Source organism: Peromyscus maniculatus, chromosome 23, assembly GCF_049852395.1.
Source record: "Peromyscus maniculatus bairdii isolate BWxNUB_F1_BW_parent chromosome 23, HU_Pman_BW_mat_3.1, whole genome shotgun sequence".
NCBI classification, from domain to species: domain Eukaryota; kingdom Metazoa; phylum Chordata; class Mammalia; order Rodentia; family Cricetidae; genus Peromyscus; species Peromyscus maniculatus.
In genome coordinates this window covers 6541533-6562086 of record NC_134874.1, presented here as the reverse complement: position 1 = coordinate 6562086, position 20554 = coordinate 6541533, and the positions used below count along the sequence as shown (strand labels likewise).

The 20554-nt window shown below is 43.7% G+C and overlaps 1 protein-coding gene across 2 annotated transcripts; it reads left to right on the top strand.

Annotated features, from left to right (window-relative positions):
- The first annotated feature begins 12015 nt into the window (after positions 1-12015).
- Positions 12016-19716, top strand: LOC143270574 (phospholipase A2-like). Of its 2 annotated transcripts, XM_076560992.1 has the most exons (5): positions 12016-12082; positions 13508-13696; positions 15495-15651; positions 16479-16606; positions 19536-19716. In XM_076560992.1, the coding sequence occupies exons 2-5, from the start codon at positions 13663-13665 to the stop codon at positions 19625-19627; spliced, it is 411 nt and encodes a 136-aa protein (XP_076417107.1). In that variant the 5' UTR covers positions 12016-12082; positions 13508-13662; the 3' UTR covers positions 19628-19716. The 2 variants fall into 2 exon arrangements, with proteins under 2 accessions (XP_076417107.1, XP_076417106.1); XM_076560991.1 differs by lacking the exon at positions 12016-12082 and having other exon boundaries at positions 13459-13696.
- The last annotated feature ends 838 nt before the right edge of the window (positions 19717-20554 follow it).

Genomic DNA, 20554 nt, shown 5'->3' with positions numbered 1-20554 from the left:
TATGCATTGGTGATTGTTATCTCTGTCTACCAAACATAACTAGAACCTCAGAGAATATCATTCCGTCTATCCCTGGAAACTGAAGTATAATGGGAAATATGATTCCAGAAAGCAAGCCCCTTGAAGTGTCATTTATGAGCCCAGCCATGTCCCTTTCCCCATCATTCTGGGAGGCAAGGCAGAGGCACAGGTAGAGGAGGGCAGATTTCTTGAGGTCAAAGCAAACCTGGTATAAAAAGCAAGTTCTAGGACATCCAGGACTATTACACAAAGAAACCCTGTCTTGGAAACCAAGCAAAGAAGAGGAGGAGGAGGAGAAGAAGAAGAGGAAGAAGAAGAAGCAGAAGCAGAAGAAGCAGAATCAGCAGCAGGAGCCAGTCTGAGATACATAGCAGTGTGGGAGGACTGCTGTGGAATATTGTCTTAAGACATGTTACATTTGATTATGCTATGGAACATTTGTTTAAATGATGTAAAAATTTATCACATTCTTTTGTGTTACATTTGTTTAACTCTATGAAGCTGTGTTACTTTAACTGTCTAAATCACCTGATTGGTCTAATAAAGTGCTGAATGGCCAATAGTGAGGCAAGGAAAGGATAGGTGGGGCTGGCAGGCAGAGAGAATTAATAGGAGCACATATCTCCAGAGATGAAGTAGGAAGAAGAAAAAGAGGAGAGGAGCATGAAAAGGGCCAGCCACCTAGCTACACAGCAAGCCATGGAATAAGAAATAAAAAAAGATGTACTGAAATAGAGAAAGATACTAAAATAGAGGAAACTTAGAGGCAAAAGACAGAGAGGTTAATATAAGCCAGGAAAAACTGGCTAAAATAAACCAAGCTAAGGTTGCGCATTCATGAGAAAGAACGTGTTCTTTTGGATAGCTAGGAGGTGAGCCCCAATAAAGAGCCAAAAGTTTGAAAGAGTAAAACAACTACAGGGCATAGAAAAGGGGAAGGGGAGGGGAGAGATGAGGCAGGGATATTGACAGGAAAGAGAGAGGGATGGGAAGGAAAGAAAAGACAGAGGTAGAAGGGGAGAGAAGAAGGATGCAGTGTCACGTGGGCACTAAAGGAACATCTGGGCCCTAAATGTACTGGATTCAAAGTGCTTCTGCTGTGTTATCAGTCTAGGAATGGGAATATAGGAAACTAGACTGGACTGACTATAAATGACCCGAAGACAGGATTACGTCCTGGTGACCTTCCAATCTTCACAGTGCCTAAACACACGCCACAGGATAATTGTCCCCGTAAATTGCACAGCAGTCTAACTTTTTGATCAAGCAAAACAGAACACTTTGTTTCCTATACCTTTCAATATTACCTGTCCCCATAGGTAAAGCCAGGTTAATCTCTGGTTCCCTAGTTATTTTTGTTTATTTGTTTCCACACAAGAATTCTCTGTAAGCCCTAGGTTTCCTGGAACACTTTCAGGATACCATGCTGTCCTCAAACTCAGAGATCCAGCTCATTAGCCTCCCAAGTACTGAGATTAATGGTGGACATCACCACAACCCACAGAAGTTGCTTTCTGTAAATATGTGTTTAATAAAATCACAGATTCTGATGTCTCAGGACAATTTCTTCTGGAACATCATGTTTAAGTTATCCTCACATGTTTGAGAAAGACTGCAGGTGAGAACTGAACTCCTGAGGGTCCATAGTTCTCCTTCAGCTGTTCCTTCCTCTCTCCAGGTGCTGCCAGACTCAGGACCACTGCTATGACCAGGTCATGAAGCTGGAAAGCCTCAAATTCCTAATGAGGAACCCCTACACCAGTGCCTACTCATACTTGTGCTCTGGGAATCACTGCAGTGGTAGGGTTACACTTCAGTACATTTGGACTCTGGATAGGTTTGGAAGGGCACAGAAGTAATGAGGACAGGCATCATTTACTGGTCATTTCCTTGGTCTCATTTAACCTTGTAACAGCCTTATCAGGTAGATACTAAATTATAGATGAGGTCACTGATAAGGTAGAGGAGGAAGTCAGGGTCATTTTCTCAAGGTCACCCAGCTTAGAAGTGATGACATTTGGATCTGGAACACAGATCTACATCATTCCATAGCTTTTGTTTAAAAACATTTCAAGATTTTATGTATTTCAGAGGAAAGTATGTCTCTGCCACAACACAGGTGCAGAGGTCTGAGGACAATTTGCAGAAGTCAGTTCTCTCCTTCGATCACATGACTCCTGGGGATAGAACTTGGGTTCAGATTGGGAGCAAGGGTGTTTATTCCCTGAGCCATCTTGCCTGTCCTGTGTTATATTGATTCCACATTGACTAAACAACTGAGAGCTGCATCATTGGCTTTAAGCCAGATACAGGACTAAACACCTATGCAGGACAAGGTTTATCCTTTTCATTATACAGGTGAGGATTCAGAGGGCTGGGGATATAGCTCAGTTGCTAGAGTGCTTGCCTAGCATGCACTGCACAGAACACTGGGTTCCACATCCAGAACCCATGAATTAAGTTTGGTGGTGCACACCTGAAACCCTGCACTTGGGAGGTGAAGGCAGGAGGATTGTCTTAAATCATATAATTTTAGAAATGATAGTTAATATTTGTACCTTTCTAGATTTTAGGATTAAATATCTGTGTTTATTTATTTTTATGTGTAGGAATGAGTTTGCACCCGGTGTCTTCTTCAGTCACTGTCCACCATGTCTTTAGAGCCTGGGTTTCAGTTATCCTCACATGTTTGAGAAAGACTGCAGGTGAGAACTGACCTCCTGTGGGTCCATACTCCTTCCTCAGCTGTTCCTTCCTCTCTCCAGGTGCTGCAGGACTCCTGACAACTGCCTTGCTCAGGTTAATAATCTGGAAAACTGTGCATTCCTCATATGGAGCCCCAGCTCCTACTCAAACTCATATTCTGGGATTCAGGTCACCTGCAGTGGTAGGTTTACCCTATGGGAACTTCTGAATTCTGCTTACTCCTGGTTATCTTTGCAAGGGGCAGAAGTAACAAGGACAGTGACCACTTAGCAGTCATTTACTTGGTCCCATTGGACATCACAACAGCCTTATCAGGTAGATACTTTTACTAAAATATGGATGAGTTCTGATGTGGTAGTATGATTCATCTTTTTCAATAAAAAAGAAGAGTCACATATTGGTGTAAGAACCAGAACATCAGTGAAGAAGGAACAGCCGCCAGCTGCTTCCTACCTCTTCCATTCCTCCTTCCAAAAGGCTGAGATCCTCTCTCAGCCATGCCTTGCTACTTCTTGTCTCCACTCTGTCTAGAGTCCTCCATACTTCTCTGGTTAGCTAGTGGCTAGCTCTGCCCTCTGACTCAAAGCAAGTTTTATTTGTTAGAACACAATCAAAATATTACACAACATTTCCTTCTTTTTGTTTAAACAAAAAGGAAAGGTGTTTAACTAACATAGTAAAACTATATACAATAAGTAAGTAACTATATACAAATATATACAGGCAAGAATTACATTAACCATGTCCAATCCAATTGCTTTTGCCTAATTGAGAGAAAACACTCCATTATCTGTCCTATCTTGGTGAGTCCAAAGTCTTGTACCTAATTCATTTTCTACCCTAACTTGCATTACCAACCCCAAAAAATCTTTTTGTCTCTCCACCTTATACACTTTACATCTCTTTTGCGAGGTGAATTTGTTAAGAAGGAAAACTATAACTGTCCAGTCTTCTACTCCTTCAGGGACCTGAGAAGGAAATATTGCCCCAGTAAACAGGAAATGCAGAGCAAAACAACTAAGAAATGAGAGAAACAGTTCCCTGATATTCCTCTGCAACCTTGGGAATTCCAAAATCAGCCTACTCATGCACTAGGGACAGGTCCCGGTCCCACTGGCTGGGGGCCCCCTAAACAGTTCAAGACAAACAACTGTCTCACTTATCCAGAGGGCCTAGTCCAGTATAATGGTGACTCCTCAGCTATTGGTTCACAGTTCATGTGTTTCCTCTAGTTTGGCTAGTTGTCTCTGTACTTTTTCCAGTCATGGTCTCAATATCTCTTGCTCATAGAATCCCTCCTCTCTTTCTTGATTGGACTCTTGGAGCTCTGCCTGGGAGCTGGCCATGAATCTCTGCATTTGATTCCATAAGTCATTGGATGAGGGTTCTATGATGTCAGTTAGGGTATTGAGCCATCCAATCAGCAGATTAGGTAAGCTTAGGCACCCTCTTGACATAGACATTTTGTCCTCTATGCCAGGGAGTTTCTCTTTGACTTAGCTTTTTTAGTCTGTTTCATGGGCAGGGATGACGTATTCTCTTCTATAGCTGCTACCAGCTGAAAGACGTCGTAGGTGGTCAGTGCCCAACAGACTAAAAGGCTAGTCAAAGGTATGCAGGGAATTTAAGCAATGGGCCACTTATCAGAAACATGTGATTATCTGACCCAGCTGTAGAGATGGAGAACAATCACATTGGCTGGTCTGGTCTATATCAGCCTTCAGCAAGTCCAGACCTCACGATCATTTGGAGCAGATTGCAGTCAGTAACCAATGCTTTGACAGTTCTGCAAGCCAAATGGAGATCTGTTGAGACAAGTTCAAACTAGGTATAGAAGATAAAATTTAAGAACTTAATTAGAAATTTTAGACCCATTGATTTAGTAATTGGGAAGGGGAGACAGAGAGAAAGAGAGGGGGGAAAAGAGAAAGCAGAGGTGCAAACAGTTTCCTGAAAGGAGAGAGGGAGAGAGGAAGGAAGGAAGAGAAAAAGTGGAGGGGTTTTCTCTTAAAGAGAACTAACTTTACATAAGATGATGTGGTCTGGACAATGGGTGGGTCCCCAAGGTGCAGGTATGAATAGTAACATTCCCTGACAACAATACCTGAAACAAAAATAGAAACATACATACAACATGTTGTAACAAAATAACCTTAAATTTTTATCAGTATACAAAAATCCATTAAAGAAGGTAGAAACATATATATAGTGTAAAAAGTAACTTATATTTGTATAAATATACCATATTCCCCTAAATGATAATAAACATCCATAACCCACCAAATAACCAAAAGCCTCCCAAACCCCACTTGGGAATATGGATGTTGTGTTCTCCAAACTACTTCCTGCTGTCTGTAGATGAATTATCTTTCAGGCCCCAGAGAGGAACTTTTGTGATAATGACCAAGCCCTAAAAAGACCAGCAGTAAGCTTTGTTGATAGGTATCACCTGGCAACTTTCAGGAGGACTCACCTGTTCAAACCTGGTCTTGAGCATGGAGACAACCAACTCAACTCATACCCTACATGGGTTTTATCCAGGGAAGACATGAGAAGTAGGGAAAAGGAGGTGCTTGTTTGCTAATTTAGAGGGTACTTGACAGATGGCCAAACCCAGAGGCAAGAGGGCATGTAGTTGCTGAGAATTGAAATCCATTCTTCAGCTGGGGCAGAATGTGCTCTTAAGTGCTGACCATCTCTCCAGCCCCTGCAATGGTTGATTGTCAGCTTCACACACTGGGTAGGGAGAGCCTCAGCTGAAGGATTGCTTGCACCATATTGGCCTGTGGTCACATATGTTGGGCATCTGCTTTCTTTTTCTTTCTCTCTCTTTCTTTCTTTCTTTCTTTCTTTCTTTCTTTCTTTCTTTCTTTCTTTCTTTCTTTCTTTCTTTCTTTCTTTCTTTCTTTCTTCTTTTTTAGTTTTTTCTTTCTTGAGACAGGGTTTCTTTGTGTATCTCTGGCTGTCCTGAAATTCACTCTGTAGACCAGGCTTGTCTCCAACTCAAATATTTGCCTGCCTCTGCTTCTGAGTGCTGACATTAAAGGCATGAAAGATGTTCACCACCACTATCACCATCTGGCTATAATCCCAGTTTATAATGGAGTTTGTGGGCTACTAAGATGCAGCCGATGATGCAAGCCTGTAGACCTGAGTTTGATTCCTGGAACCCAATTAAAGTAGAAGGAGAGAACTGCCTATACAAGACTATCCTCTGTTCTCTACATATGAATGCAAGTTCTCTCTCTCTCTCTCTCTCTCTCTCTCTCTCTCTCTCTCTCTCTCGCTCTCGCTCTCGCTCTCGCTCTCTCGCTCTCTCGCTCTCTCTCTCACACACACACCTTAAGTAATTAGTTAATTAATTTAAAATTGAATTTGTAATTAATCTACCTCATAGGCTGTGTCAGGTTCTTGGGACAGACTGCCACTTGGTTTATACAGTTAACATGGAGGATTGTTGGGGACAGCTACTCCTGTCTGGGACCATACGTCACTATCAGCATCCCTCAGACCCAATCCCAGGAGCAATGTCTATATCTTCTTGTGATCCCATAGCATTCACAGGGAGGGACTTGCCACTTTGCCAGTCACTGCACTTGAGCTTGTTGGGGTGTTGAGCTATCCTTTTCTCTGTCTCTGTGACAGCATTGATTCAGGCTCTGTCACTATCTACAGCAGCTCTGCAGGTCAGGACTGTGTGTGAGGGTGTACATATTCTACTTCTGTGCTACACACACAGTAGTCACAGGCCCCGTGTGCTGACTGGACACTGTCAGAGCACAGCTACAGGACTCTAAAGAGAAGTCACTGAGTCCTCCCCTCACACAGGACAAAACTCCTTCTAGGGGTCACTCTGCTTAAAAGTAAAATCCTTGTGCTCTCTGAGAGCACCACAAATTTCTTGTCTTCAAATTATATACCCTAATGGTCACATCTGAAGTTCTGGTTTGGGGTTCCCTTTGGGATCCAATGACCTCTGGGTTGGGGTTTTCTCATCCCCTCATGGTGACAACATCTGTCACCTTTATCCTCTAGGTCTGGACTCCTTAGTAAAGTCCACTATATTCATCTACCCAAGCAAAGAAACTCCCTTCCTGTCTCTGCCATATTGCCCTGGCAATTTTTTTCTTGATCTTTTAAGAAACATTTACTTTTATTTCTTGTAAACAAGCCCTTTCTCTGCATGGGTGTCTGTGAACTGTGGGTGAGCAGTGCCTAAGAGGAGAGAGGAGGGGTCTGATCATCCAGAACTAGGGTGATAGACAGTTGTGAGCTGCCATGTGGGTGCTTGAACCATGCCTGGGTCCTGTGTTAATTTTTTTAAAAAATTAATATTATTTTTACATAATCTTATTATGTGTTTCATGATGTCCTCCAACTCAATATTCTAGCCCAGACTTGCCTCAACCTCCCAAGTGTTAGGATTACATACATGCCAGCCTTGCGCCTACAATTCCTTTTTGAATAATTTTTCATCACAGGGTTTTGCTATGTAGCAAAACTGTCCTGGAACTCATTCTATAAACCATCCTAGCTTTGAACTCAGATATCCACCTATATCTGCCTCCAGACTGTTGGGATTACACAGCGTGTTCCACTGTACCTGGCTTCTCCTGCATTTTAATGATGACCAAGTATCCCACTGCAGACTGAATCCTGGTCATTTACCTACTCCTCAGCTGATGAACAGTTTGTAGTGTCAAATGCAGACATTACAATGATGATCTGACCATTATCCTTGTCTATGAGCTGTGCATGGCCATACAACAGATTCCTTCTAATTCTTCCAGTGTAAAAGAATCAACATGTGTTGGCTGCTTCTCTGGCTCAAGGCCTCAGCTAGAACTGCGATGAATCCCACTGCTGGCTAAGGCTAGGGTTTCACCTAGGCTTTAGTAGGGGTGGGGCAGCTTTCAAACTCAAGAGATGGTTTGGTTACTGGGTTATTGAACTAAGAGTTCCTTTTGTCCCTGGCTGCTGACTTCAGTGTGTTCTCAGCATCTTAACACAGGGACCAAGGGCAGCTCACAGTGTGGAGGCTGTCTGTCTGTCCTGACAGTAAGAAATGAGGAGGCAAGCAAGGCAAAGGGAAATGTGTATGGAACCGAGTCCTGAGGAGTCATCCCAGTCTGGTACCGTAGAGTACATTTATAATCCTACCACTGGGGAGACTGAGTTCAGAGGGTTGCCACAGAGTCAGAGTCTAGACTTGGTTACTGGGCATCTCTCTGTCTCAAACAAGTAGACACTTTCCTCTTAGGCCTGTTGACCTGAGTTTGGTCTCCCGGATCTATATAGTAGAGGGAGAAAAACAACTTTCTATAGCTATGCTCCAAACTCCTCATGTTAGCATGGCATATATGACTGGTCCCAAATGCTTGCTTTTACCTGTGTTGGGGCAAACATGCATATGAACACACACACACACACACACACACACACACACACACACACACACACACTGCTATTACCTGGTCTCCTGATGCAGCAGATGTTAGGAGTCCAGGACAAAGCCAGCATGCAGGCAAGTGGGATTGATGGAGTGTGCTGTGCATTCTTGTAGCAGGTGCTACTGCACACAGCATCACCCTCTGGCTGGGTAGCAATTGGGCAGTGTGATCATGTCCACCATCCCCAGGAGCCATCCCTTGTCAGAGTACAACTATGGGTGCTACTGTACCATTGGGGGCTCAGACACTCCGGCAGAGGAGTGATCTATCTGGTGGGAGACTGGAGTGTCGGAGTTCCGGTGGGAACAGGGCACAAGCAGAGCATCTCATGAGCCAACATCATATATTTTGTTTTGTTTCTTTATTATTATTTTTTATTTGTTTCTAGACAAGGATTCCCTGTGTTGCCCTAGGTTTCCTGGAACTCTTTCAGGAGACCATGCTGATATCAAATTCAGAGATCCATCTTCATCTGCCTCCCAAGTACTGAGATTAATGGTGGACACCACCACACCCCACAGAAGTTGCTTTCCATTAATATGTGCTTAGTAGAAATCACAGATTCTGAAGTCTCAGGATAATTTCTTCTGGAACATAGTGTTTAAAGTTATTGTCACCTGTTTGAGAAAGACTGTAGGTGAGAACTGACCTCCTGCGGGTCTATACCCTTCCCTCAGCTGCTCCTTCCTCTCTGCAGGTGCTGCCAGACTCATGACCACTGCTATGCTCATCTCAAGAATCTGGAAAGCTTCAAATTCTTCATAGACAGCCCCTACACCATCTTTTACTCAGACCCGTGTTCTGCAATGAGATCACCTGAAGTGTTATTTTTACACTCCAGGATATCTGGACTCTGCTTGGCCCTGGGCAGGTTTGGAAGGGACACAGAAGTAACAAGGACAGTCACCATTTAGTGGTCATTTCCTTGGTCTCATGTGACCTCACAACTACCTTATCATGTAGATACTAAAATACAGATGAGTTCAATGATGAGGAAGAGGAGGAAGTCAGGGTCACTTGCCCAATGTCACCCAGCTTAGAAGTGATGGCATTTGGTTCTGGAACACAGATCTACATCATTCCAAATCCTCTTTTTAAAAACTTTTCAAGATTTTATGTATTTCTGTGGGAGACATGCTGGGCCACAACACAGATGTGCAGGTCTGAGGACAACTTGCAGAAGGCGGTTCTCTCCTTCAACCATGTGAGTCCTGGGGATGGAACTTAGATTCAGATTGGCAGCAAGGACCTTTACTCCCTGAGCAATCTTGCCTGTCCAAAGCCTCTCCTATGTTAGATGCTGTGTTATACTGATTTCACATTGACTAAACAACTGAGAGCTGCATCATTGGCTATAAGCCAGATACTTGAGTAAACACATATGCAGGGCAACATTTCTCATGCTCATTTACAGGTGAGGATTCAGAGGGCTGGGAATATAGCTCAGTTGCTAGAGTCCTTGCCTAGCATGCACAGTGCCCTGGGTTCCACCTCCAGAACCCATGAATTGAGTGTGGTGGTGCACACCTGCAACCCTGCACTTGGGAAGAGCAGGCAGCAGGATTATCTTAAATCATATAATTTTATAAGTGGTAGTTGATATTTGTAGTTTTCCTGGTTTTAGGATTAAATATATGTGTTTATTTATTTTTATGTACAGGAATGGGTTGGCATCACGTTCTTGTTCAGTCACTCTCCACATGTCCTTAGAGCCTCCGCCTCTTTCTCACTAAACATGAAACTCACCTTTAGCTAGCCTGACTGACCAACAAGTTTTGGGGATACATTGCCCCTTCTTCCCAATACAGTTACAGATGTTTCAAGCACATCTTGCCTTTCAGAAGGGCTCTGGGCATCTTAGGTCAGGCCTGCATGTGCATTTGGCAACCGCTTTACCATCTGTGCCATGGGAGCACACAAAAGTTTCCCAGTTAGCTCTGATCTTTCTTTACGCAGCAGGGATGCATTTGGAGATGGCTGGACCATGTGCATGGTCACCAGGTGTCTGAGATGGTCTGCCCTTTTCTGTGTTGGGGGGAAGTGTTTTTGCTCTACCCCTTGGCATTACTTTAAAAACCCTTTGGCAGAGACTCTCAGGGCCTGATGGATGAGGATCTAGGCCTTCCTGAGTCCATCCTGTGTTTTCTGTCTGTCTCTCTCTAACTATCTTTCTATCTAATATTTCCTGCTGCTCCTGCTCAAGAGTACCCTGGGGAAATGTGTGGGTGAGATGGCCCCTCCCCCACATTGTGCCATCTCCACAGCCACACAACAAATGATTTTTTTCATTATAAATGTGTTCCAACCATTTGGACACCCAATGCACCTTTGTGTTTCTGACTCTCAATCCCGAGTCTGCACAGATGGGAGGACAATGCTTTCTTTTGGTTACAAATCGTAGGGAGCAGGGTCATGGGCTCCACTCAACTTCTTACTTCTCTGGAGACAAAAACAATCCCTGTGAGGCCTTCATCTTCAACTCTGACCACCAGGCTGCCATCTGCTTCTACAACACTCCATACACCAAGCATTACAAAAGCATTCACTGTTAAACTTGTCACCTCAGTGACTGGCACAACTTCCCTGCGGGCCTAGTTCAACTACACACTGTACCCTCTATAAAGCACCAATAGAAAGAAGTTGGCTTTGCTAATTGGATTCTCTGTCCACCTGCTGGGGATCAGCCTCAGCCGGTTCAAGAGTCTCGAAGGGCAGGGATGTCTTGCAGGTGCAAGACAAGCCTGGGACATACAAATTGGTGCAGTCTGACGAGTCTCGTCCAATTTGGAGATTTGTCCATCTTCTCCACTTTCTGTCAATCTGACTCAACCCAATCTTTTATTGTAATAATACAAGGAAATAGGGGATGATAAAATTCAACAGGTGTTTGGGTTCTTTACAATAGTTTCAAAAGTTCTTTTTGTAAATCAGCAAAGTGTACCCTGTGCCCCTTGATTGCACATAGAAGTTCCCAGGAAGAGAGCCAAAGCATACCAGCTTATCCTTTTACAGGTTAATAATTATCAGAACATCTGAGGCAATCACCCCAGAGGCCATCTGCTTGCGGTTTCTTAGAAAGAACAGAAATACAAGCAATGGTTTGAGGTACCAGACTGTCAGCTTCCTCTCAGCCTAAGTCCTTCTTCATCAGTCTGTAATTCATCAAGTTGTCTTCTAACTAGATCTGGGTAACTCTTGTCTTCTATCCCATCTAAATGTCACTCCACCTACAGTTTTCTCCCACCAGCCTTCGGGGTTTTCCCCATGACCTGCCTAACAGCTTTAACTCCTGCCATTGTCACAATCTCAGAATCATTTCATAGAAACCACCGCAGGAGAGAGGAAGAAAATGATAAAGAGCAAATAGAGTATGAAACCAAACTGGACAGAGAGTAAATGACCTGAATGCAGGATCACATCCTGTTGACCTTCCAGTCCTTACCGTGCCTAAACACACACCACAGGATAGTTGTCCCTCTAAAGTACACAGCAGGATAACTTTTTAAACAAACAAAATAGAACACATCATCTTCTCTAACTTTCTCTATCATGGGACCCCATAGGTAAAGTCAGGTTAATCTCTGGTTTTCTGGTCAACCAGATTTAGGAAAAAGATTTCTCATTGGTTAAAGGCTGTGTGGTCTCGGTCTCTTTTGTCCTTTAGTGGACAGCTGCCCAGTCCTCTGCCCTTCCACCCCTAACCCCATCTGCACTCATGTCCAAATGTCAGGTCTCCCCCCTCCCAAGGTCAGTTCTGATGAGCAATAGGTGCAGCTAGAGCCACCTGGGCAGGCGCAGTGACCTGTCGTAGCTGGTAGTGACTGTCCAGAGTCCTGCTGTAGGAATCAGAGATCTTGAGCGAGGAGACAAGCAACTCAAATCATCACCTAGTGGTTGTTATCCAGGTAAGAGTTCAGAAGTGTGGAAAAGGAGGTGCTGGGGTGCTAAGTTACAGGGTATATGACAGATGGTCAAATGCAGAGGCCATTGGGCATTGGGCCAGGAGACACTGTTCACCAGCCACCATGTAGTTGCTGAGAATTGAACTTCCGTCCTCAAGAAGAGCAGAAAGTGGAGCCATCTCTCCAGCCCCTGCAATGATTGGTTGTCAGCTTCACATACTGGGTCGGGTGTGGGGCGTTTACCCACCAAGCCCACCGTTCCCCAGAGTTTTCTTGAGTGCGAGCAGCAGGAAATATTAGATAGAAGGATTTAGATTGCAGAGATAAACAGATAGAAAATACAGGACAGCCTCGAGAGGGCCTGGAACCTTTTCAACGGGCCCTGCCTATCTCTGCTTCAGGGTATTTATAGAGATGCTAAGGGGTGGAACAAAAGACTTCTTCCCAACACAGCCAAGTGCAGACCATCTCAGACACCTGCACTCAGGCCCGTGGTCCTATTCATTCTCTATGCGGACCTGCTGGGTAAAGCCACAAGGAAACTGAAAACGGGCTCCCACAGTCTCGGGAGCCTCCGCTGAAGGATTGCCTGCATCATATTGGCCTGCAGGCAAATCTGTTGGGCATTTTCTTTCTTTTTCATTTTTTAGATTTTAGTTTCTGGTTTTTTAAGACAGGGTTTCTTAGTCTATCCATGGCTGTTCTGGAACTCACTCTGTAGACCAGGTTGGCCTCAAAATCAGGTATTCCCTGCCTCTGCCTCCTGAGTGCTGACATTAAAGGTGTGCACCACCACCACCATCTGCTGCATTCCTAGTTCTTAAGTGGAGTTTGAAGGCTGGTAAGATGCGGCATATGATGCAAGCCTGTAGACCTGGGTTTGACTCCTTGAAGGTAGAAGGAGAGAACTGACTCCATAGAGTTGTCCGCTGGCTCCAGATATGATCACATGGTCTCTCTCTCTCTCTCTCTCTCTCTCTCTCTCTCTCTCTCTCTCTCTCTCTCTCTCTCTCACCTCTCTGTCTGTCTGTCTGTCTTCCTATATTGTTCTCTCTCACCCACCAACCCACCCACCCCCCACAAACCCACACATTGATTAATGAGTTAATTAATTAAAGGTTGAATTTGTAACTGGATCTATCTCAAAGGCTGTGTCATGTTCTTGGGACAGACTTTGCACTTAGTTTATACAGTTAACATGGAGGACTGTTGGGTCCAGCTACTCCTCCCAGGGACCACACATCACTATCAGCATCCCTTAAACCCGATTCTAGGAGCAATGTTTATATCTTCTTTTGACCTCAAAGCATCCATGGGGGCGGGATTTGGACCTTTGCCAGTCATTGCACTTGACTTGTTTGGGGTGTTGAGCCATCCTTTTCTCTGTCTCTGGGACAGCACTGATTCAGGCTCTGTCACCATCTACAGCAGCTCTGCAGGTCGGGACTGTGTGTGAGGGTGCACATATTCTACTTCTGTGCTACACACACAGTAGTCACAGGCCCCGTGTGCTGACTGGACACTGTCAGAGCACAGCTACAGGACTATAAAGAGAAGTCACTTGAGACCTCCTCTCGCTCAGGATGAAACTGCTTCTGCTGGTTTCTCTGCTCACAGGTAGGACCCTTGTCCCCTCTGAGTGTCCCCATCTCCCTTGTCTTCAATGCCTAGCCTCGCTGGTCATGCCTCAAGTTCTGGTTTGGGGTTCCTGTTGGGGACTAGCAGCCTGTGGTTTGGAATTCCATGCTCACCTCATATCCACAACAGCTGGCACCTTTACCCTCTACGTCTGAACTCAGATAATCCCTTGGGAAAGTCCACTACATTTACCTACCCAAGCAAAGAAAGCCCCTTCTGCCTCTGCCATAAGCCATGGAACCCATTTCCTGGGAACTTAGGTGCCCTGTAAATTGGATTTTCTTGTACTTTAAAAAAATATTTAACTTTATTTTATGTGTTTGAGTGTTTTGCCGGCACATGTGTATCTGTGAACTGTGTGCGAGCATTGGCTCTAGAGGCAAGAGGAGGGGTCTGATCCTCAGAACTATGGTCACAGACAGTGGTGGGCTGCCATGTGGGTGCTGGAACCGAGCCTGGGTCCTATGCAAGTGCAGCAAGTGCTGCTGACTGCAGAACCATCTCTCCAGCCCTGATGATTATTTTATTTCCTTGATCTTATGATGTGGCTCAGGATGCCCTTCAACTCAACATTATGTCCAGATTGAAAGCTTTCTGCCTCACCTTCCAAGTGTTAGGATTGCATACATGCCACACTTGCTTCTGCAACTTATTTTTTCATATTTTTCTAAACATGGTTCTCATACTAACCATGGCTGTCCTGGAACTCACTCTATAGACCAGCCTGGCTTTGATTCAGTTATCCACCTGCCTCTAGCTCCAGAGTGCTGGGATTAAAGTCCTCTGACACTGTACTCTGATAATCTGAAATTTCTTATCCACCTGCAGAATGAATCCTGGCTTATTTACCTACTCCTCAGTTGATGAACAGTTTGTTGTGTCAAATGCTGACATTACAATGATGATCTGACCATTATCCTTGTCTATGAGCTGTGTGTGGCCAAACAACAGATTCCTTCTAATTCTTCCAGTGTAAAACAATGAGCATGTGTTGGCTGCTTCTCTAGCTCAAGGTCTCAGTTAGAACTGTGATGAATCCCACTGCCTGCTATGGCTAGGATTTCACCTAGGCTTGAGGAGGTGTGGGTTAGCTTTCAAACTCACAAGGTGGTAGGTTTGTTGGGTTATTGAACTAAGAGGTCAGTTGGTCCCTGGCTGCTGACTTGAGTGTGTTCTCAGCTCCTCAACACAGAGACCCCAGGGCAGGTCACAGTGTGGTGGCTGTCTGTCCTGACGGTGAGAAATGAGAAAGAAGAAAGGCAAAAGGCAATGTCTATAGACCTTTGTCCTGGGGACTCAGCCCCGCCGGCTGGTACAGTGGAGTACATTTATAATCCTACCACTGGGGAGGCTGAGGCCAGAGGGTTGCCACAGAGTTGGAGGCCAGACTGGGTTACCAGGCACCTCTCTGTCTCAAACAAGTAGACACCTTTCTCTAAGGCCTGGTGGCCAGAGTTTGGTCTCCAAGACCTACATAGTGGAGGGAGAAAACCCAAGTCCCTAAAGCTGTGCTCTGACTTCCTCATGTGTAGCATGACATTTATGAGTGCTCCCAAGGGCTTGCTTTCACCTTTGTTGGAGCATGCAAACAAACACACACACACACACACACACACGCACACGCACACGCACACGCACACGCACACGCACACACCTGTATTCCCTGCTCTCCCAATGTAGCAGTTGTTAATAGTCCATGAGGAAGCTAGCAGGCAGGTATCAGATCCCTGGTAAAGCCAGGTGGGATTGATGGAGTTGCTGTGCTTTCTTTTATCAGGTGCTACTGCACAGAGCATCGGCCCTCAGGCTGAGTGGCATTTGAGCAATATGTTCGAGTGCAACTTTACCACGTTTGGTGCAGTCCCAGAGGAGAGATTCTATGGCTGCTTGTGTAGCTTGTTGGGAAATGGCTATAATAATGAAAAAATAAATAGGTGAGTGATCCACTAGGTGGGACACTGGAGGGTCTGGTGTGGCATGGGGACAGGACACAAGCAGAGCATCTCACCAGGCATGAATAGGAGACATGCATATTCTGCAAACATCGTATATGTTGTGTTGTTTATTATTATTTATTTTTCTTTCTTGTTTTTTTTGTTTCCATAAAGAGGTTCTCTGTGTAGCCTTAGTTGTCCTTGAACCCTCTCTAGAGCCCATGCCGACTTTGAACTCAGAGATCATCCAGCCTCTGCCTCCTGAGTGCTGAGATTAAAGGTGGACATCATCACCCACAGCATGTATTTCCTCTCCTGTCATGCAAAGAAATCAGTCCAAGAGGACCCTGTATCTAGTGTCCCTGAAAGCAGAATGTGTGAGGTGTAAATAGTGGCAATGCTGCCCTCAGTTGGCAGACTAGGGCACTGCCAACCATCACATCTCCCATCAAAGTGTCAGCCTTGGCTTTAAAAAGTCTTCAATACTCCAGAATGTATAATTTCATTGTATTCCTGCAGCTTTGTTCAAAAATCACTTTTTTTGGAGACAGGTTCTCACTTATATATCTTGGCTGATCTCTAACTCAGAGATCCATCTGCCTTTGTCCCACAAAGTACTGGGAAATTGTAGACACCATCACACTTCACAGAAGTTGCTTTCAATAAATATATGCTTAATGGAAATTGCAGATTCACGAACCTCAGGACCATTTCTTCTGGAACATCATGTTAAGTCATCCTCACATATTTGATAAAGACTGCAAGTGAGAACTGACTTACTACTGTAGGTCCATACTCCATCCTCAGCTGTTCCTTCCTCTCTCCAGGTGCTGCAGTACTCGTTTAGACTGCCTTATTCAGTTCAATAACCTGGAAAACTGTGCAGTCCTCATAAGGAACCCCTTCACCAGCTCCTACTCATTCTCATGTCCTGGGAGTGAGATCACCTGCAGTGGTATGTTTACCCTATGGAACTTCTGAATTCTGCTTACATCTGGGCATCTTTGCAAGGGGCAGAAGTAACAAGGACAGTGACCACTTAGCAGTCATTTACTTGGTCCCATTGAACAGCACAAGAACCTTATCAGGTAGATACTAAAATATGGATGAGGTCTGATGCAGTAATATGATTAATCTTTTTTCAATAAAAAAGAAGAGTCACATATTGGGGTAAGAACCAGAAGATCAGTGAACAGAGAACAGCCGCCAGCTGTTTCCTACCTCTTCTGTTCCTCCTTCCAAAAGGCTTGGATTCTCTCTTAGCTGTGCCTTGCCACTTCCTGTTTCTATTCTGTTTAGAGTCCTCCAAACTTCTCTGGTTAGCTAGTGGCTAGCTCTGCCCTCTGACTCCAAGCAAGTTTTATTTGTTAGAACACAATCAAAATATCACATGACATTTCCTTCTTTTTTCTAAACAAAAAGGAAAGGTTTTTTTTAAAGTAACATAGTAAAACTATATACAACAAGTACACTAATTATATACTAATATACAGGCAAGAATTACATTAACCATGTCCAGTCCATTTGCTTTTGCCTAATTGAGAAAAAATACTCCATTTTATATCCTATCTTGGTGAGTTCAAAGCGTTGTACCTAATTCATTCTCTACCTTAACTTGCATTACCAACCCAAAACTATCTTTTTATGTCTCTCAACCTTATACACTTTACATCTCTTTTGTGAGGTGAATTTGTTAACAAGGAAAACTATAACTATAACTATCCAGTCTTCCACTCCTTCAGAGACCTGAGAAGAAAATATTACCTGAGTCAACAGGAAGTGCAGATCAAACAGCTAAGAAATGACAGAAACAGTCCCCCGAGGTTCCTCTGTAACCTTGGAATGTCCATCTTCAGCCTACAGGCCTAGAACATCTGGCAGACTTATCTGTGAAACAGGACTTTTAAAGAACTGTCCTATCTTGTCTTTGCAAAGGTTGGCAGTCACTTTCTTTTGTGTCCTGCTTGTCCAACTTGGACAGCATACTCTCAGCAGTCGAGGCAAAGGCAGTTTCAGACCTAGTGGCTAAGCTTTGCCATGAAGAAAGTAAACTCCATATGGAGTTTCATCGATGCCCATCATCTTCTCTGAAGTAGATTTGTCCTTCAAGGAGCAGACATGTCTCATTGTCTCCTAAAAAAATTATGTTATTGAAACATCTTAAATGCCATATTCAGTATCTCTGAAGTGTTTGAAGACCACCTGTCTATCTAAAATGTATCTCTGTTTGAATTCAAAACATACTTAACATGACTACAAGTTTGATTGTAATAGAGGGCTAATTAGTAACCTGTATTTCTTTATTATCCTAAAGAGTTTATAATAATGACTTTCGAGGACTAGATGTTTACATTACATTGTTAAATGAACTGCATAGGTATAATACCTTGAACAGGAATAGAAAGCTATGTACAACATATAATAACAAAAATAACCTTAAATTTGTATCAATATAAAAAAATCCACATCAATGTCAAATATTTAAGGCTAGTTGTCACTTTTTTGGTTTAAAAGTAGACTTAGTAGCTCATTTTTATTATATCATTTCTATATTCCATTTTTTTTCAGCACAAGATCACTGAATCTAATCTCCTTTGTTCAGCTTTTCTCCCCGACCATTGCCAATAACAACTCGTGACCAACCCCCCAAATGATGACAAATATCCATAACAACCTGTCCCACCTCTTGGGAATGTCAGTGTCATGTTCTTAAAATTGCTTCCTATTTTCTGAGGATAATGGAACCTTTAGGGGAGCCTAAAAATTGGGATAATTGTCAAGTCCTGTGAGAGCTAGCTGTATCATTTGTTGTCCAGTCTCTGTAAGATGGGAATATGCAGGGCTTGTCTCAAGTCCTAGCTAGAGTAGTCTGTGAGGCTAGACCATCTCACTCGCCACCTTGAAATTGTCCTGAGCAGTTTGTAGTCCAAAGCTAATCTTTGGGTGGTTTTTGTCAGCTTAGTGGTGTTATCACAATCCAGGTGGAATTGTCATTGTGGGACCCCATCCTCCTTTTGGAGACTTCAAAGGTCACTGTTAGGCATGGTTATGGTTCACTGAAGAAAACTTAAACATTTTAAATGTCATATGTAGCAGATCTCAAAGAGTTTAAAGGGCCATAATTTATTATGTATATCCAGAGTACAAAAACTTACTACCTAGCTACCTAGGTCTGGGAATAGAGCTCAATTCCTGGAGTGCTTGCCTAGCATGCACAGAGCCCTGGTTTACACCTCCCATAAATTGAGTGTGGTCGTGCACACCTGTAATCCCAGCATTTGAGAGGTGGAGTCAGGAGGATTGTCTTAAATCATATAACTTTACAAGTGACAGATGATACTTGTAGTTTTCCAGTTTTTAGGGTTAAATACATGTGTTTATTGATCTTTATGTATAGGAATGAGTTGGCATCCCGTGTCTTCTTCAGCCACTCTCCACCATGTCTTTAGAGCCTGGATCTTTCTCTCTAAACATGACACTTACCCTTAGCTAGCCTGACTGACAAACAAGCTTTGGGTATACATGCTCCTCACTTTCCAATAGAGGTACAGATGCCCCAACCACACTTTGCTTTTTCCATGGTCTCTGGGCATCCTAGGTCAGGCCCTCATGATTGTATGACAACCACTTTACCAACTGTGCCATCTCCCCAGCCACAACAACTAATGTTCTCATTATCAGCGTGTTCCAGCGATTTGGACAACCCAATGTGTGCTTTGTCTCTTTTTTAAAATTTATTTTATTAAGAATTTTTTTATTCATTAGTGCTTTGTCTCTTAACCCCAAGTCTTCACCTATGGGAGGTGCATCACTTTCTTTTGGTTGCATATTGTTGGGAGGAGGGTCATGGGCTCCATTCAACTTTCTTTTTTGTTTCTCTCCAGACAAAAACAACCCCTGCCAGGCCTACATCTGCAACTGTGACCGCGAGGCTGCCATCTGCCTCTCCGAGCAGAAGATACACATGTTCTGTTAGACTTGTCACCTCAGTGACTGGTGCACCATGCCTGCCTGCTTGTGTTCACTACGCACTATGCCCTCTAATAAATCACATATTGAAAGAGCTATGCATTGGTGATTGTTATCTCTGTCTACCAAACATAACTAGAACCTCAGAGAATATCATTCCGTCTATCCCTGGAAACTGAAGTATAATGGGAAATATGATTCCAGAAAGCAAGCCCCTTGAAGTGTCATTTATGAGCCCAGCCATGTCCCTTTCCCCATCATTCTGGGAGGCAAGGCAGAGGCACAGGTAGAGGAGGGCAGATTTCTTGAGGTCAAAGCAAACCTGGTATAAAAAGCAAGTTCTAGGACATCCAGGACTATTACACAAAGAAACCCTGTCTTGGAAACCAAGCAAAGAAGAGGAGGAGGAGGAGAAGAAGAAGAGGAAGAAGAAGAAGCAGAAGCAGAAGAAGCAGAATCAGCAGCAGGAGCCAGTCTGAGATACATAGCAGTGTGGGAGGACTGCTGTGGAATATTGTCTTAAGACATGTTACATTTGATTATGCTATGGAACATTTGTTTAAATGATGTAAAAATTTATCACATTCTTTTGTGTTACATTTGTTTAACTCTATGAAGCTGTGTTACTTTAACTGTCTAAATCACCTGATTGGTCTAATAAAGTGCTGAATGGCCAATAGTGAGGCAAGGAAAGGATAGGTGGGGCTGGCAGGCAGAGAGAATTAATAGGAGCACATATCTCCAGAGATGAAGTAGGAAGAAGAAAAAGAGGAGAGGAGCATGAAAAGGGCCAGCCACCTAGCTACACAGCAAGCCATGGAATAAGAAATAAAAAAAGATGTACTGAAATAGAGAAAGATACTAAAATAGAGGAAACTTAGAGGCAAAAGACAGAGAGGTTAATATAAGCCAGGAAAAACTGGCTAAAATAAAC

Bases quoted from the DNA above. Each gene is read 5' to 3' on its own strand.
- LOC143270574 (XM_076560992.1), top strand. From the start codon at position 13,663: ATGAAACTGCTTCTGCTGGTTTCTCTGCTCACAG. The intron at 15,652-16,478 runs GTGAGTGATCCA...TCCTCTCTCCAG, and splicing joins AATAATGAAAAAATAAATAG to GTGCTGCAGTACTCGTTTAG. The intron at 16,607-19,535 runs GTATGTTTACCC...GTTTCTCTCCAG, and splicing joins GAGTGAGATCACCTGCAGTG to ACAAAAACAACCCCTGCCAG.